At 35.1% G+C, this 20,444-nt stretch overlaps 1 protein-coding gene across 4 annotated transcripts in view; it reads left to right on the top strand.

The window, feature by feature from the left end:
- The window catches only part of LOC128742240 (uncharacterized), a 131,290-nt gene that overhangs the window by 61,275 nt on the left and 49,571 nt on the right, over positions 1 to 20,444 (top strand). For all 4 annotated transcript variants that reach the window (XM_053838535.1, XM_053838533.1, XM_053838534.1 and 1 more), the window contains one exon: positions 14,936 to 14,975. In XM_053838535.1, coding sequence (XP_053694510.1) covers positions 14,936 to 14,975 — 40 coding nt within the window. The remainder of the gene's footprint in view (positions 1 to 14,935; positions 14,976 to 20,444) is intronic.

The raw sequence follows: 20,444 nt of genomic DNA, 5'->3' as shown, positions 1-20,444 counted from the left end.
TAAAAATATCTGCGATGTGAAAAACGACGAAGATGAAGCAGAGCTGCGGAAAACTTATGATTTGCGCGTAATCGAACTACTTACGAAGGAAATTCCACTAATTGTTATACTTTTCGGGAAATTTACCATTGAAATTCAAGAAGAATTCTATTATGATTTTTAAATCCATTTAAAACTATAAAATTAACAATGGAAATAAATCGGGATTTTTTTTTCTTTATTTTCAATCTTAGTATTCCACTGAAACGCTCAAAAAACTTCAGTCAATTTCAACATTTATTAAATATACACCACGTTGATTTATTTGAGCGAATGCACGAGATGCTAATAATTATTAGCAAACATATAACTAACCCTTTAACGGGTAGACTTCTGTAGATAGTTTTTGCTTTGAGAGTCTTAGAGCCATATATGAAATTTATTCTAATTGAATAACACAATATCTGTGCTGAGAATAGATTGACATTTTGGCATCAGCATTGCAACATTCTGTCTATGCGTTTAAGAGTTCTTATGTTTTAAAATCAAAAATTCAGGAAAATTGTGACGAAAATAATTGCACGATTTTTGTCAATTTTTACTTTTGAAAACATAGGACATCTAAAACAAAATGTTCGACCTCAAAAATATTCAGTGATGAACTACGCACTGAGTTTTGTAATATTTGGAAAAACAAGGATTGGATATGAAACCCAAAATAAAGATTTTATAATATGCCTTAACTGTTGCTAGTCCAGATTATTACTTTTGCATGAATATCAAATTGACTTTCTTTTGAGTGTGCTTTCTTGAAAAATAGTCATTATCTATCGTTGCCTCTTTAGAAGGTTAAATATGTACAGTTTCGGGAATACACAGAACAATCTATATGTATAGCTCTATGGCTGGTATCCTTTGCCTCCGACAGTGCAGTGCAAATAGTATTTAGATTTCTTAATTATGTAATTTATCAGTGTATATATAATAGTTTTTCTCTCAATGTAGGCATTGATACTAAACGTATCAAATAAACTTCATGAATATTTTTCACAAACAGATTGAAAAGACCGCGATTGTCGTAAGATAAGCGTTCGTATTTGTCTCGATAAAACATAAATAGTAAAACAACAAGCTTTGTATTATGTTTTAGACATTTTCTAAAAAAATAGTTACACAAAATTATGTTTTAACGCTTTGAAACTGAGCAAGAAACTGTACCTGGGTAGTTAGGGATGGATAAAACGAAAACTTTAGCTATAGTAAATCATAAAGTTCAAAGAATTTTATCTTTTTTTTTTAAATAACACCTCCACCATTTTTTGCTAAAAACTTTATGCATATGTGCATATTAAATCGCCAAAGTTTCATCAAGATCCGTTTGCCGCTTTTTGAGTTATGCTTCAGTAAAATTGGTCTGTTTTTAACCTGAATTCGGCTATAACTTATTAACTCATAAAGATAAAGCAAAACAGTCTTCTGTAAAAATATTCTTCTCTTACGTATACAAATTTTTGTAGAACATCATATAGAGCTATCTGTTGAGATAAAAGAGTTATAAGAGGAAATATGATTTTACGGGTCGTCCATAAACAAAGGTCCACTGCTGAAAATACGTAAGAGTTAGAAATTTGGAATGTTTAGAAAAATTACGTGAAATTAATCTATTTTTAATGTTTTGAAACTAAAAAATGGAAAACAAACTTATTTAAAAAATTATTACTTGACTTATTGTTACGGTATCATCTGAACATTAGACGACCCTTTTAAAAGATGCGTCATGTTTTCATTCAAAAAGTTGCCGAAGACTTCATTGAGCTAGAATATCCCGTTAAGGCGCAATCATTTTTGTCCGTCTAAAATCGCTTTCTGGACCATAGTGCAATGTACTGCAGACTGCAGTACATTGCAGTGGATGTTGGCTATGGTTTGACTATCATTTGAAAATATGCATTACATAATAACAAGTCATTTTTCCTGCCAGTGAAAGAGGCAAAGTAGTTCAAGTGTATGAGTGTATGATGAAACATATTAAATTTTGGAAATATTCAGCTACCGCTCCTTTTTTATTGGCTTTTGAGCTCGTCAAAATGCAGAGCTGCCATGATTGGCTTACTGGTTTATTTTATGAAGTTATACAAAAATTTTAATTTAAAAAATATATTAGTGGATGTCTGATGAACATCAAAAGGCAAGCGATTCACAAACAGTCAGAGCACATACGGAAACAGTTGAAATGAGTGATATATTTGATTTTGCTTAAACAGTCATTCAGGCACAGCTTGCTAAATCAATCCAATCATACATAACTTTTTTCTGTGTACTATGACTCTTTGAAGCATGAAGCATTTTTTCTAAACACCTAGGTATGATTACTACTATATAACGAAAGAGCTTACATGTTTAGATAATTATTTAGCTGCTAATTTGATTTTATTACCACGCAAATCCATTATGTCGCTCCGTTCCAAAAAAGGATTAGTCATCTAATTCGACTACATACAAAACCTGTTTCAATTCAACTTGTGATGTGATGTAATGGCTGATTTTGCAGAATGATGAACCAAAAGGAGTTGTTTTTATGCATTTTTATGAAATACCGTCGGACCAGGCTTCTTTGGATATGTAGGGGTATTTGCGAAAGTTAGTACCTACTAGAACTGGTGTTAAAATGTCACTTATCATTTCAGGTAACAGATAGAGTAATGAAAAGTTAGAGTATGATAGAGTTAGAGTTATGATATGATAGAGATATGTTTGATCATGATTTACAAATATAAAGGGATAGCTGGTGTACCAAGCAAAATACATTTGCTGATGTATAATAAATATATTTTTGTGATAAATAGTACTCCAGATCCAGATTCTAAAAAGATGAAAATAGTCATCCAAAATAGGCATAAGATTCTGAAGTGATTAACCTTAAAATATATCTTTTTTAAATTGCGATCAATATCTCATACAGATTTGTCGGAATGCTCCTGGAGTGCTGCCATTTGTAAAGTAATTACTTTGAAAAATGGAAACTCCTTGATAAAAAGCAATTTGTTATATTTGTCCAAAGTAGCCCGCCTGATAACAAAACGAACGTAGGTATATTCGACATTAAAGCGTGGCTAAAAGTTAATGTGAACGCATAGAGAACAATCTATAATTCGGGACTACAAGAGTACACAGCTAAAATGCGACTGAATCAGCATGTTTCTTCCACTTTGACGCATTTCTTTAGTACTTTTGACAATCCCCCCGCTTCGTCGAAATCGTTGTTGCAATGTAAAATTTTGACCGGGAAGTTTCTTAAAATTCATTTTCACGTAGGTTTTGTCGTCCTCATAATACATTTCATATAATTTTATGCGTAGCACGCTTCTTAACTACCTAATTTTTCTTCGGATGTTTACGGACGCTGTAAAACCTGTAACTTTCTTTAGCGACGATATTATGCGTGACTTTATGGTAGGCATCGTTCCTTCTAGCCATATCCCAGAAGGAGAACTTAACGCACCTCAAATTCTTCCTTCTCAGCTCTCGGTCCCCAGTTTCGGTTTTCTTAAAAAAAGTTCTTTGCTGCCTTTTCCCACCTAGGTTCTCCTTACAATCCTTTAGAACATCACACACTGTTGATTTTGGCATTACTAGCATCCCAGCCAACTTTGATCCAGACCACTCTGGTTTTTTGTGTTGTTTGATTTCCATTCTGTACTATCCGGAACGTTGTGGAATATTTATGCCAAACAGTACCAATTCCTACCACGAAAGGCTGAAATGTTTTTTCAAATAAGTAATAGTTGCAAGTCAACGGTGGGCCTGTGAAAATCAATGAAGACGTTTGAACAAACTCTTCAACGATTCTCTAACAAAGTTTGATCTAAGCGTAAAACTGTCCAAAGAAGCTCGGCACAACAGTACGTCAAATTATCGTAACAACCGAGTCAAATTGTAAACATCATACGATTCAGTATGTGAGGACCTTAAAAATGTTGTTACCTTACCACCGCCGTGCGGCATGCTACTAATCTTGTTTACTCTCTTCGCATACAGTGCTAGGAGGCACATACATGTACCTTATGTGTGCTATCACACATTTTGCACTCAATTGGAAAATGAGAATTTATCCTATCCGCCTTTCAATGCCAAATATCATTTTACTATCAGCAGTACAAATTGTTGCTGTAGTTTGGTTGTTGATATGCCCTCGTACTATTCGCGTCCATCTGTAAAATGTTGAGAAAAAAACGCATATAAAACTAGATAACATTCAACGTGCAGAATTAGTTTGACCATATGATAGTTTGGTTTACCGGTTTTATGCAAATTTATTATGCTGATGATGCAATAGATGGTAATTTGCTGTAGTGATGCGTGAACTTTTACGTAAAGTGTTATGACTTGCAAAAGGCCTTCTCTTAAGTACTAGGCTAAAGTTATACAAATTTTATCGAAATATACGAAATTTCAAGCAACAATAAAAGTTGGTTTCAAAATTGTTCATAAATGCTTTAGACAATAACCAAATACAAAAATTCATTCTAGACCTAAAAGTTGACAGTTTACACTAAACTCTGTTTGCAGTTCCGTTAGGGAAAGAAATAGGAAGTTATCAATTGTCTCTCACCAGATACTAAAAGGGGACAGTGTTCAGCTCAAAAATAAACTGGCGGTAGTTTCGTTGATTCAATTGCAAAAACGTAATGAGAGCTAATAGTTGGTCAGTCAGTAGTTGTTCGGGTGTTGTTTCATAAAGAAATATTTTCAAGTGGTTCGACGCGTGTCGATAACTGAAGGCAATTGATAAGGAAATTCAAAATGATTCGCATAGTGAGCACAGAAACAGAATGTGATAATAATTGTCCTTCGCTGGAAAGATACAAGAGTGAATGCAACTGACAAGATTTAGTGAAGTGTACAATTTTTGTTTATTTCAACGAAGCGGATATGTCTACGTATCTGAAAAACAAATTACTTCGGCGTGCAGGAGGAATGGATCATCCTGGACGGCAGCAACGAAGCCGATCGTTGGATGTTGAAGCGCTGCAGCGTTCCGGAGTTCAACTTATTGTGCAAGTAAATTCAATTATTGTACATATTACATCAGCTTGTATAACTGATTATTTCTGCCATAGCATAGGGGAAAGTCCCCCAGCGCCGGACAGCTCCCAATACCGGACACTTCTGACTTTCATAGTTCAAATAGTGCACCTTAGTAGCTAATATGATAAAATCAATAAAAAATTAACATGTATGATTTTATAGGTCAGAATCATTTATGAAAACAGATATCTATCTATCGCCGATCAAATTGTTATGTTTCGGCTAATTTTCGGATCAGCATTACAGTATTATTTGCTCGCATAAAATTTCATTTTTTTTATGTATAAAATATCTTTCATTAAATATTTACCAAGCTCCATAGTTCATTTTTCCACAAAGTTACTCAAGTCGTTAAAAATATAAATTGTGCTCAGTGATTCCCATCACCCAGTGCCGGACACCGAGTCGTCCCCCAATACCGGACAGCAAAGGGTTTGCTAGTTCTGTAAAATTCTTGAATGAAATCAAAATTTTCAAAAAAGACATTGAGAAGAAAGAAAAATGAACCGGTTATCTTGAAAATGAAAAAAAAAAAACAAGGAAATGATGATGATGATCAATTTTTCGAAGAAAACAGAAGCGCATCGATGTAATGCGTAAAAAACCATTGACTTTTATGGAAAGCAAATTTTCAAACATCTTTAGTCAAGAAGTATGCAAGCAATAAGAGATTTTAAACATTTTGACATGTATTTTTCAGAATTATGAGCCCTGAATTGGTTTATTTTATGACTAGCTGACCCGACCAACTTCGTATTGCCACAAATTAAACTATGTTGTACATAAATCGTGAATCTTGGATGACCTTTGTCACAATTTCGAGTTTTGCAAGTTTCTGAGGAGTTCATGGGTGTTTTAATATACAAATTTTCCTCACAGTAAGTAGAAAACAACTCCCCCCCCCCCGCCATCATTACGAACCGTTTCGCCGAATACCATTTTGCGGAACACCAATTGTCGGTTGACCATAACACGGAATATAGACTTTCGCAGAATACCATTTCGCGAAAAACCTTACGCGGGATGTACCATTTCACGGAAAATCTTTTCGTAGAAAGTACCATTTCGCAGGGGTGACCCAACTGTAGGAAAGTAATAGAGGTCAGTAGATCTAGGAAAATAAATAAACCTAGATAGAGGTGATCTCTAGGGGAGCCGCCCCCCGCGGTGGCCGGCGCTTCCAACGGCAGATCGCCGGCAACACTCGCGGCCTATGGCCGACTCGCGCTGAATTATCTAATGTTACTATTGATACTTTTTGGTGGTCTTGTCATTGATTAATGTTTTATGAGTCTAAAATTTCTCGAGTTTGATTAGTTTTTGAGTTACGTAAAAATTTCTGTTTTATTTGTTTTATCCTTATCCCCCTACCACAGGGGTGAGGGGTATCAAACCATCATTAAAAAAATTCCTGCCTCCAAAACCCCCCACATGCCAAATTTGGTTCCATTTGCTTGATTACTTCTAGAGTTATGAGGAAATTTGTATTTCATTTGTATAGGAACCCCTTTCCCTCCTAAAGCAGGGAGAGGTTTCAATTCACCATAGAAAACATTCTTGTCTCCAAAATCACCCACATGTCAAATTTTGTTCCATTTGCTTGATTAGTTCTTGAGTTATGAGGAAATTAGTATTTCATTTGTATGGGAGCCCCCCCCCTCCTAAAAAGGAAAGGGGTCCTAATTCCATGCCTCCAAAAACACCCACATGCCAAATATGGTTCCATTTGATTAATTAGTTCTCGAGTTATGAGGAAATTTGTATTTCATTTGTATAAGAGCCCCCCTCCTAAAGTGGGGAGAGGCTTCAATTCACCATAGAAAAGATTCTTGTCTCCAAAAACACCCACATTTAAAATTTGGTTCCATTTGCTTGATTAGTTTTCGAGTTATGAGGAAATTTGTATTTCATTTGTATGGAAGCCCGTCTTAAAAGGGAGAGGTCATTACTCCCCTCCTAAGGAGGGGAGGGGTCTCAATTCACCATAGAAAAAAAATGCCTACAAAAACACCCACATGCTAAATTTGGTTCCATTTTCTTGATTAGTTCTAGAGTTATGCAGAAATTTGTGTTTCATTTGTATGGAAGCCCCCCCTCTTAGTGGGGGGAGGGGCCTCTAACGATCATAAGAACCTTCCCTGGCCCCAAAAACCCCTATATGCAAATTTTCACGCCGATCGGTTCAGTAGTTTTCGATTCTATAAGGAACATAGAGTAGACAGAAATCCAATTTTATAGGCATAGATTTGTATGGGAGCCCCCCTCTCAGTGGGGGGAGGAGTCTTTTGCCATCGAGAGAACCTTCCTTAGCCCCAAAAACCTCTACATGCAAATTTTCACGCCGATCGGTTTAGTAGTTTTCGATTCTATAAGAAACATATGGATAGACAGACAGACAGACAGAAATCCTTCTTTATAGGTATAGATTTCTATTAAATATCCGGTAATGGGAGACACAATTTTTTAATTATGATTTTCATTGATTTCTCTTTTTTCTTCTAAAATAGTTCATTAGTGATGGAAGTAAGCGTAACTTATTTTTATTGGAAAATAGTCTTCTAAATTACTCTTCCAGTGAATAAAAACAAAAGTAATGCCAAGTGTTGATTTTATATAGGACGACTATAGGACGAAAATACTAATTCTGATCTGAGAGACAGGAGTTAGCTGGGATTGTTTTTGTGCATCGAACTGTCAGTGAAAACCGGGTATGAACTGTCATTGAAAAATATTGATTAAATAAAACAGGGAAAGTATTTATTTGCGATGAAATTTCAAACCCCTCGCAAACCCGAACCCGAACCGCTGACTTCATTCAAATGGTGCAATTTGTATTGTCTGCATCAGATTTAAGAAGAAGAAGAAAACGAAAACAATCAATCTGTCACTGAGCTGGCTTCTCTCTCTCAGATTCCGATTTATATTGAATTATATTGTTTACAGTTCAGAAAACACGATAATTCATTTCTTATGAACGATAGATGATGGATAAGTTTCACACGATTACTATTGCGCTTTAATGGAACATAAACGACTAAATTTTTCGAAAACGTCATGAATTTTTTATTTCAGATTTTGATTCTATAGTCTTTTCCGCTTATTTTGGTACTAATTTGTAATGATCCGACCACGGGAAGTGGCCGAAAAACGATCGAACACATAAGCATTCCAGTGCGGCGTGGAACATCTTCAACGGAATAAAACGCCGCTCCTGTAAAACCACGATTTTCAAACTTTATGTACCTTTTTCTCAGAAACTATACAACGTATCGGAACAAACTTTTTTTGTTTTGTTGGTAAAAGCTTTGCAAAGACTTTTATAACTTTTGAGCTTTGTAAACTAAACACAGCTCGAGAAAAAAGTCTATTTTTAATGCATACGTTAATGTCAGGAAAAGCAATATTTTAGATATATTAGTGTTCTGTCTGTACAAAAAAATACTTACCGTAAAACGGGGTAACAGTGATTACCGGGGTAACATTGAACAAATGGACCATTCGCATAAATAAGTAAAATAAACAACTTCTGCCAACTTTCTTGAACTGATCAATGTTACTCCCAATGATCAATTTTACCCCGTTTTACGGTACGTTTCCTGCACAGTGGGATCAATTTGACCCCAAAATTCAGCATACTATATCTCAGCGAAAAATAGACGTGTTTTCGTTATTTCGTTATATTAGACGTTATTTTCAAGTGTTTTAGACAGGCAATTTAATGGACTAAATGATAAAGTTATGAATGGCGACTTAGCGAGGGGGGCCTTTTACAAGGAGGAGATTTAGTAAAAATAAGTCGTAAAAATCGGATTTTGTTAGATTTGTGACGTTTATATCACGAAATCCTTACCACCTAGAGCGATGCTTTCTTCTTCAAAAAATGCGCAATCACGAGATGTTTAAAGTTCCTGGTGATATTTTACTGGATTTGCTCGCTAGGTGGCGTTTATCTGGAAAAAATAGATCTATTTTGGTCTCAAATTTTTGGGTTCTACTCGTGTAAATCGTTCTTGTTCTCACTAAAGTTGATTAGATAGACAAGATATGAAGTGAACATAGTCCGGTGGTAGATAAGACCTTGGTGGACGGGTCAGAATTCATCCACCAGTTGGTGCACGTGTACCATTTTGTAAATACTGGTCGCAGTTGAACAAATTGATGATATGCAAGTTTCTTGCCTAAGGCAAGATTGGTTAGGTGGACTAGGTTCATTCTATGATAGATAGTTTAGCACAGTCTTTAATCACCAGGCGGCGCCAGTGTGCTTTTTTTGATTTATTTATAGCATATGAACATTGTCTCGACAAGGGGTCGTCGTCTTCGACATTAATATGCAATATAAAATTAGTCACATTAATTCGCAACACTAGGGGAGACCAGGTAGACTTGATCCCTTGGGACACTTGATCAATTCATTATTTCCCAGTAAATACAATATTTTTTATGCAGAAAAACTAAAGTTGTATATTTCATTCAACTAACAAAATTGCAAAACAAAATGTAATAAATTTTTACATTGCATGGAAAATATAATATAATAAGATTTGCAACGGAATAATTATTTATACTTCTTTTTCTAGTGAAGTCCAATTTTTTGGCTACGGAGAACTGTCTTGAAATTTTTGAATTGCTTTTCAAACAAAAAATTAGCTAAACAGGTGTTCATTGATGCTGTATACATTTTACAATAAAACTTGTATATATTTTACAAAATTAATTTTCAGTAAAACTTACTACGACAGGTACACTTGATCCACATAATTTCAGTGATACTTGATCCTTTTGTTAAGAAATGAAGAGCTCGGGGGCTTGGTTATGTCGTAAATAATACAATGAACAATTCTCCACATCGTAAATATTCGTTATGTAAAACTCACGAACAGTCCGGAGATCTGGCCAGAACGACCGAAAAAATGTTCAATTTGAATGTAATGACACTTAAGCGATATGTTAGAAAATGAAAAAATGCTTCTGAAAAGATCATTTACTAGGAGCAACCCGTGCATTTTCCTACGCAGAAGAAAGACTGCTCGGACAAAGAATTCATCTAAACAAAACAACTCATCTTCTTTGAAGAATTCTATTAATCAGGTACCAAAATCGATGATTCCGAATAATACAATTATCAAAACACCTGTAGATATAAAACCATTTCCAAAGGCATCACCACGTAAAAATATGCGAAGAGTAAGAAAACGAGGAGATACACATCCTTACAGATGCACCAACGAAATTGAAGCTAGAGGCTGCTCTGATTATTAAACAGGAAAAACAGCAAAAATTAAAACACAACGAAAAAGTTCTCGTCGCAAATTATAAAAGATGTCCAAAGCTATACTTTTACAGATCGATGCACTTAACGATTTCTGAATACCTTTTTTACTTTTGAATTAAATTGTTGTACACTAAATGATGATACTACTTGAACTAGGCCTATTTTAATAAAATTTCCAAATGAAAGTTGAGTTTTAAATATATATATATATATATATTTGCAAATGGATCATTTGTGCCTAAACTGGGGATCAAGTCTCCCGCATATTTTGAATATGTACAATTTTCTGTACTTTCCAAAATATCCTATATCTTTTGTTTAGCGCTACGTATCACTAACTGATAAAATGTACAGGGTGCTCCACCTTTTATGTCGGTATGTAAACGCTGTATAACTTTCACACGAATGCGCGAAAAAGGTCTAGAAGGTTACCGGTTTCAACCGGACGGTGCACCATGCCACACTGCGAATTCAACAATTCAATTTCTACAACGAAAATTTCCGGGACGTCTGGTGTCAAAAAGAGGCGATATTGACTGGCCACCCAGATCACCTGATTTAACCCCCCCCGGACTTCTTTTTGTGGGTTTATCTGAAAAGCAAGGTTTTCGCCAACCGGCCAGAAACTATTGACGAGCTCAAGGCAAATATTCGTACGGAAATCGACACTATAACACCCGAGCTGCTCAAAAAGGTAATGGAAAACGCGGAAAAAAGGAGTCAATTTGTAATTTTTAATAAAGGTGGTCACTTAATTGATATTGTTTTCAAAAACAAAACCAAGAAAATTTTAAGGAACTAAACTAAATAAAAATGCATTACTAATAGAAATCGGTTGTTTTTTCTTAAAGTTATTCAATGTGTTCATACCGACATAAAAGGTGGAGCACCCTGTAGGTAGTAAGCTGTATTGTAAACTGCCGAAAAATTGAAAACCCAGGTTTTTTTTCTAGTGGACTTTTGAGAAATATACATAAAACAAAATGGGGATCAAGCCTCCCTTGTTTTTCCTACATATGAATTCAATAACCTTACGGTACAAAATTAGTTGGTAAATGCCAAGCTAGAATAAGCTTTCTTCCTTTTTTCGATTGTAGCTCGTTCACTCGGCAGTCCGTTAATTACTTATCCTGACACTGATGTTTTTTTATTGAAAATTATGTAGATAGAGACCATTACAAATATTGTGAAATGTTTGATCATCGGACGTTTCAATAATACAAATATTTTTTTACACGTTGGTTAATGCCACAGAATACTTACTATTTACTTGGTTTCCTTTTATTTAATATCGGAATCGTGTCTTTGTCGCAGAAATATTTTTTTCTGAGATATTTCGTATATTGCAGGTAGTGGGCATTAGTTCGTGTTATCTTCACATTTTTGGCATAGATTGCGCAGTAGTTAATATAGTGAACGTGATTTTCAACGAGTTTCTTCATTGCAACAATATTTATTATTTTGCTTTCAGCAGTGTTATAGTTCACTGATTCAATATAAGGACGTGAGCTACTCAACCAATACATTTCTGTGTAGGGTAGATGCTCCAGTATTTGTGGTAGTACCAGTAGTGGTGGAAACTCGAAATATTCCATTATTTGTGCAGATTTTGGTACAAGTTTGATACTTCCCAAATTATGCTGGTACTGGTAGTTCAGTAGGATTTCGAATTTGGTAACAAAGGCAATCGAAACCCTTTAATAATCTGAAATGTACCAAAAATGTACTAATTTATCTTTAATTAATGATTTTTCACGATTGAACGTTTTATTTTTTTTATAAGGCCACGACGACTGGCTGGTTAGACCAGCATCGTACCTCGAAGCTAACTGGACGGTTATTATATGTACAATGTACAAACTATTTTTACTGTGGAAATTGGGTTCACCACATTTTTGGAAAATAGCAGGCAAAGTTAGTGACTAAAGAGAATTATACCTGCCAGTTGTATACCAGGAATTTGGTTAAATAGTAACTGATTTGCGTGGTGGACATAGTGTCCCGTGACGCTGGAATATGTCTACTGTACATTGCAAATTCTAATCAAAACGTAAATCAAAACTAAGCCTAGATGCTACATGCTGTTTTCGAAACTTGACCTTGTGTTCTCATTCGACAGAGTTCACAACCAGCTACTAGAGAATAGGACAATTGCGGGGCTGGTGCTACACGATCCTATTGACTCTAACAGACTCTCCCAGCTGAGATTTGAATCCACGACGACTAGCCAGCTTTAGACCAGTCAGTTATTAGTTTGAGCTGGTTGAAAAGTAGCAATGCCCACTATTTTTACACGGCTGTAATTTTATTATATGCCACACCTAATTTTTGAGCAAAACAGGTTTATATTCTTTCACAAGAGATTTTCGCAACCTCTTTAAGAAAATGTGGTTAGTTTTATCACCCCTCTGGAGGTAGTGATAAAGTCAATTAAATTTTTGGCCGCTTGACTGTGGCCGCCATAAATTAACAAAGCCTTTTCCTTTTTCCATCTCCTCCTAAATCAGCTAGCCCGATTACTTTGTCAACTTGAAAATACAGGGTCGTGAGAACAAAAGTAGGGCTACGGACCCTGTTCGTCATACGTAAACACGATCCATACTTTATAGCGAGTTTTTATAAGAATTAATCCGCAAGTACTCAAGTTTTTTACACCAGATTAATCTGACACATCTTGCATGTACACGTATACCCATTTAGTTCGAAAAAATATTTCGGAACTTACATTTCTCAGTGGAACGATTTTTCATGCTCCAGTGGGAGTTCCTCATACGAAAATTCACTTTGTCATAAGCAAGTTTTCTTTCGTTTATCATGGACAGAAAACAATAATTTACAAAAATCTATGCATGTATTCTTTGAGTCGTATGCAAGAGCTACTCAACTACTATAAAAAAGTGTAAATAGTTTGAATCACAGCTCAAAATTTCGAATAGTTACTCCGAGCGATCGACAGATTCTCTTCGCCATACTCGAAACTGGTAGAAAAACCAAGAGGACTTCTATTTTTTGAACAAATAGTGAAAAATAGCAATTTTCTAACATATTCTTTCCCTCGAAGAGAAAATCCATAAATATCAATACCAGGTTAGTTTCAATGTAATTTGCGTCAAAATTGGTTATCATCCTGGTTTCTTGTCTATATGTTTGGAAAGTAGACGAAGACCCGTCGTAGACGAACCCGTCCAGCACCCTACAAGTTTTACTGTCAGATTGTTTTATGGCGATCATAATAAAATATCTGAAAGAATAAATGAAAAAAATTCTAGCAGTTTCCGTAGTTGTACAGCAACATCGTGCATTTTCGGAAGTAAAGCAAGTCAAAGCGTAGGTGCTAGAATCCGTTTTCGAAACCTGATCTTTTGTTTTAGTTCAATAGACGTCGCAGCCAACTGTTAAAGTACAGAATAATTGTGAGGCTAGTGCTACGATCCTACTGATTCTAACAGCCTCTCGCAGCCAAGATTCGAACATCCGACGCCCACGCTATGTCCGAAAGTACTTATTATTTATCTTACATGCACCTCAGATTTCGCTTCACAGGATGTTAGTAGTAATCAAAACAATTAATTTAGAGAAGGTCTTAAAATATTCTATCTTGGGTTTTTTGAAAAATTCAATTTTCAAGCTTATTTGGGGGTTATCCCCTCTCAAGAGATCATATCCGTTGTAATCGATCACCTACGATTTCATCCAAATTTGGTATAATTGCTTATTCCGACCCCATATTTAATATCTCAAAGTTTTGTATGGATTGAATAATCCTACTTGCAGTAACATGCAGTGAAAAATGAGTATTTTCAAAAATCTGAGAAAAATGGAGAAGCGTCGCTGCAAGGGGGATTGATCAATCCGTACAAAACTTTGGGAAAATGAATGTGGGGTCGGACTGAGCAATTATCCTCAATTTGGTTGAAATCGGAGTTGGTCGAATACAACGGATATGATCACTTGATTTAGGGGTTGGCCCCTAAATAACCTTGAAAATTGAATTTTTCGAAAAACCCAAGCTAGAATATTTTAAGACCTTCTCTAAATGAATTGTTTTGATAATTACTAACATCTTGTGAAGAGAAATCTGAGGTGCATGTAAGTTAAATAATAAGTGCCTTCGGACATAGCATGCGCCAGCTTTGGCTTTGGTTTGGTTGAGATGGTGCAGTTAAATAAGTAAAATCGGTGCACAAAAAGTAAGACGGCCCTGCCCTGATGAAAACGCAAAAATAATCATCTCGTTTTTTTTTTGCTGTCGTGCTTCAAGCACACGAAGGCTAAGACCAGACTTGGTCCATCTCGCCGATCATTTCGTTTTTGCTACTCATATGTTACTTTGATAAAATAGCTAGAATTTTTGTTTGAGTGATAAAGAAGCCGATATGCTCGTATTATGCCCTACGCTATTAAAAATATTTTCGTCTATTGGAACACGTCAAAATCCTCTTAGAGTGCACAAACTCAAAATATCAAAGGCCACATATTTTTATTATTATCATTCGGTAGTGGTTGTATACACGTGGATTAGATTTAACTAGCAGTTTTTATTTCTACATATATCATCTATGTCTCTAATTTTACTTTTTTTTTGTTTTTCAGCGAGCTGCAGCGCAACACCAACAACAGTTGGCAGCCCAAAGTAAGTACATTTATTGTTAATATATTTGAATCAACAAATATTCATTCGGTTAATACATTTCTCAATCATAGTTTGGTCGATTGTTCGATTATCTATCGACCTTTATATTTCTATTATTTTAACGTGCAGCAGAGTACGTTTTGCCCACCCCCAGCGTTGCGATTGCGGTTCCATTCCATTCCATTACCTCAACGAATTGTATACAAGTAATCTAGTACACATATCTTCGTTGAGAGGTTATAGTTCGACGTAAAGATGTCGCCAGTATACTACTCTAAGAGAAATGAGCTTGAACTTGTTCGATTCTAACCGCAGCTCATCCATGGGGCCGCTTAAAATAGTTTTTTTTTAACGAAAGTTGCAAAACAAAGTTGCAAGCAAAATCAAACGGTTTAACAACTCGTTCGAAATAAACCGAATGAAGTTAAGATCCGTTGGAATACAGAATAAGGCGGTAACTTATATGTGAACTATATACATAAGAAAACAAATTGGTGGTTTATACTAAGTTTTATGCGAACACGTGATCTTTTTATTCCTTTTTACACTAGTGCTTAAACTCACTACACTCAAATCTTTTTTACACGCGAGATCCGTGGTGCGTAAAAGAGAACCGTTTATAAAACCGCGTTTTTTCGAAAAATGTTTAAAAAACCGCGGTAATTCATAAATCGTCATAAAATAAACCATGTTAATTAAAAAATCGACGTAAAAAACTGCGATAATTGAAAGTCGCCGAATAACCCGCTCGAATTTAAAAATTGCTGGAAAACCCGTGTTAATTCGAAAAATGATGTAAAAAAATTGGGTAAATTCAAAAATTGTCATAAAAAACCGTGTTAATACAAAACATTGTTATAAAAAAACCGCGTTAATTCAAAAATCGTAAAAACAACCGTGTAAAGAGTATTGTCAAAACATCTATCCTAATCAGTTGAACTTTCTTTTTCTTCCGGGTGATTTCCTAATCCTTATAATACAAAAAACTTATGTATGACAGCAACGGAAACCAAAGTGCAGCAACTGAAACCTGAAAGTGGCGAGCAACATCTGTGAGACGTGATCAACACATTCGCCTTGCATTATTCACTGATTACTGCCAGCCACCTTGCACCAATACTTTGATACATAGGTAAAAGACAAAAAACCGGATTGCACTTTGTTTATCGAAGGTGTAGGGATTATTAATGGTCATGTGTGAAATGTAACCCATGTTCAAGAGAAACATTTTAAATTTCTTACTGATGTATGCAACATTTACTAAGCTTTCATGTGATGAATTTATTTCAAGCTAATACCAAGTCAATCGTTCACCGAGCACAATTAGAGTAATATTGACCCTACAAACACGCACACGCAAAATAAAGAGATGTTTGCTTGATATGGATTTGTTCATTCTCGTCGCGTACTTCTCGTTGGAATAAAGTATTGTAAGCAGTCTTCTCCGTTTTCACGCTTCTGTGCGAACATCATTCGTTTGTTTGCGGGTTTGAGTTCATATCTGGTGGAATATTGTGCTAAAGAATGTCAATTAGGTAATAGTTTTATCAATGGTCTACGGCTGATGCAGCTCGTATTCGGGAGCTTTGACAACGTATACTGTCATCTCTTGAATATAATTTTTTGACTTGTTTACATAGTGAAATGAATGCGCATTTTTTAAAACTAGGCGTAGAGTAGCGAGGTCTGCCTACTAACAATTGCAAACATGTCAACACATCTAATATTGACCAGTAAAGTGAAAAAGTGTATACGTGACTTACTCAGAAACAATCTACGAATGGCCTTCACATTTAAGTACGCTGTGATGTTTTTCATAGCGCAAAGGTTCGATTCTCGGTTAGGTTGAGACTGTAAACAAAAAACAAGCCAGTCCACATGGCTGACGAGCTTCGGAGATGCCGCTAGCGTAATGTAATGGCAGTGAGTCAGACTGTGCCGAGACGGTGGTTTCTATTTTTGCTGTTTTTGTTTTTATGTTTGCTCAATGCCAAATTTCTACTACCGGAGATGATAGAAGAAAGTGATGAAAAATATAAATAAAACCATTCTTTTATTCAAAATAGTTAACTAAACCTTTTAAAAAATTCGTTAACAAAGTCCTACGTGAATGTTAGAAATTTTAATAACTCTGTAATTTAATAAAACTGTTTCCAGAATTGATCTCACAAAGAGCGTTTCGCAGCAAAGTGTTCTGTGTGTTGTCGGCAAAGAGGCCGATTCAAGTAGTCTTACGTGTTGATATTTTTTTAAATTGTCAATTTGATTTACTGCAGATTTTTTAACGTAGAACTACGTTACTACGTAGAAGTTACGTTTTGCATTGGGGTGCACTTTATAAGTACGATAAATGAGCATGTAACGAAAAGTGGTTATGATTTGCACGCTTATAAGCGTTATTTTTCAATGGATTTCAGGGATATTTGAATCAATCGATCAGAAATTTTTCTAAAAATTGATTATAGTATTGCAAATATAAAAATAATTTATCAAATTACTATTGAAAAAAGCGAATAATAGGCACTGTCAAGAACGAACGAGTCAGCCAATCACATGGAAGAAGCACTCTCTTGCTGCCCAGGCCCAGTACGACTATCCTATACACCTGCGTTTTCGCGAAGACCCTACTATTAACAAGATTGGCTTCTGTTTTTTTTTCATATGGACGCCAAGCGTTAGCATTAGCGACGCTTCTATTTGCGAAGGTGGTAAATTTTGCTCTCTAAAATTCTGTATTGGAGTTCGACTATGTTGGCATGGCAGTTTGAATATTAGCAAAAACCGCGTTAATTCAAAAATCGGCATAAAAAAATGTGTTAATTCAAAAATTGTCATAAAAAACCGCGGTAATTCAAAAATCTTAAAAATAAACCGCGTAAAAAAAGAGGAGTGTATTTATTTGAAGACTAGACATGAAATTCTTTACAAATTTTTTATTCAATTGCTGTGAAGCATAAACATAATTGAGAATCGGAGTGCCAAAAAAAACTTCCAATGTACTTAGAACAATTATATCAATTCAAAATCTTCCAGCATGCAACCTGAAATTGACTGCGCGTAACTTTCATTTGCGATTTGAATCTCCTATTCAGTCGCGGAGAATTCTACAATATGTGAAAGGGAAGAAAGTACAGGGTTACCAGGTGATTTTGTGATCGCCTTACTCCACAGGCAGGAAAGACAGTTAAATACAGCATCCGATTATTGTGATTTCGATTACTTTATGTTTAGAAAAAAAAGGCAACAAAATCCCCTCGTCCTAACAAGTCAAAGATTCTTTACGACGTTCAGAGTTATGCTTGGGACGTATGCCAGAAAGAGTGATAAAGTCCTCTCGTTCTAACAAGATTTCGCGACAAACCTAGTCCAGTTTGATGTCCTAAAAGTAAATAATTTTGTATAAAACCACCCCTTTCTTTCAGCCCAGTTTATCTTTAAACATTGAATCTTGTTCAAATTGATGTCCTGAAGGTGAAACGTCATAGAAAAGTGAGCGGTAATCCTTTCCTTTTGCCAGATTGTATCCACATTCGCGACTACGGAGTTGCTGATGTTTGTCTGGTTTTTGCATGAGAAAAAAAGTGAAGAAAGTATTTTAAGGCAGTAAGATACAAAACATTTTGCAAACAACTTTAACTTACTTAGTAGCCTTCAATCATGAAAATGAATAAAACGATCTAAAAATCTAATTATCGACTTGCAAAAATTTGGATTTCTCAACTTACAGCACTGTCAACCATTTTAACATTTTTTTGATTTGCCTAATTTTTCGATATCACACTCCTATTCTGTATTTCGAACGAATCTTTATTTCGTTCGACTGGTTTCGAACGAGATGTTTTGCCCATTTGATTTTGCTGGCGGAAATTTCGTTCGAAATACCAATTCGTTCGAAATATAGAATAGTGGTGATATATGTGAATAGTGTTTGATATTGACGAGAGAATTGAAGCGCTATTAATATTTAAAAATTATCCAATTTTCTCAACCTGCAGTTAGTCTCTACAAACCCTATATGGGTCATTCCATCTCAAACGTACACAAAAATCGGAAAAATTGGATCCGACCATCAGCGATTTTAACCAAAGTCGGCATAATTGTTCATTCCGACCCCACAACCAATTTCCCGAAGTATTATGCCGATTGATCAATCCCCCTAGCAGTGGCGCTACTTCCTTTTTTAGATTTAAAAAAAAGTCCTTTTTCTGATTTAAATATCTCTGAAACGGTTTGATGTGAAGACATGCCAATATACTTTTTCTATGGGTTTTTGGCCGCGCAATCGAATGATGTTATCAGTTTTTATTTAAATTGTTAACATCATTCATTTTTTTGCAATTTAAAATGAAAAATGCGAATATCTCAAAACAACCCCAATTTTATTTTCAAATAAATACGCTCAAAATGTTTGCCAGAAAATTCTACATAAGAATCACTTAACTAGAAAAAACAATATTGGTAGTTTGGGAGATATGGCGTTTTGGATATCTGGGGCATGCGTAATTCTATCTGAATGGTTAGTGAAAGAACGTTTAAGCACGTCTACCTGAAGTTTCCGGACATTTTCATGACTAAATAATGTATTTTAATGAAAAAGATGCATTTTCAACATAGAATCGGAATAATAAATTTTGATGTTCTGGATACTTTTGTATATATTTAAATAAAAGTAACCATTTCGAACAAATTTTTATAGTTTTATTATTTAAATGTGCTAGTTATTTGAGCAATATAATGCATTGTTATGTCGACTAATGTGGTATTTCACTCCCGCAACCCTAGTTAGGGTATGAGAGGATATTTTTAGCCTATTAAGCGTTTGCTTCTATTTCGTCATCCTAGTTCTAGTGAAAGAACAAGTGGTTTTAATGTTCTTTTAACAAAAACAGCACATAACGTACATTCTTGAGGAAATAGCTATAACATATTAAAGTTGTATATCGGCCAATTATTTATGTTTTTCAATAATTTTCAATTATGGGGTTTATAATAATTTAACAAAGTTTTCATTACTGTGCAGTTCTGTTCGGCTACAGCTGGTATAAAGAAACAGTGCTGAATTAGAGAAAAATAAATCAAATTTATTGAACGCAGTAAGCATTAAGTTCTGGGCGATTTCGACATATCCAAAGTCTATCATGAGTTCTTTTATTCGCAGAAAATGGCGATTGAAGCGTGATTTTGGTGATGTTCTGACAGCGTTACAAAAACACAGTACACTTCTCTCTAGATTCTACGGAAAGCTAGGTTTGAGGTATTCACTTGGACCCTAAGAAATAAAGAAAGATTGCAGGAAAAATTCTATTCGCCCTGTTTTTACTGAAAGTTACCGAATTTATAGCCGGGTAAACATAACAAGTCTTAATATTTTTAGAAACGGTAGTTCTTTTACAATTAACGAAGGGACGGTAGATGAAAGTAGTGAAATTTTAGAGTGACGGAGAATGGGTCGAACCAAGCTATAATCTG

The sequence above is a fragment of the Sabethes cyaneus genome, chromosome 3 (genome assembly GCF_943734655.1).
Source record: "Sabethes cyaneus chromosome 3, idSabCyanKW18_F2, whole genome shotgun sequence".
In the NCBI taxonomy this organism is placed as follows: domain Eukaryota; kingdom Metazoa; phylum Arthropoda; class Insecta; order Diptera; family Culicidae; genus Sabethes; species Sabethes cyaneus.
This window is presented reverse-complemented; position numbering and strand designations above follow the sequence as displayed.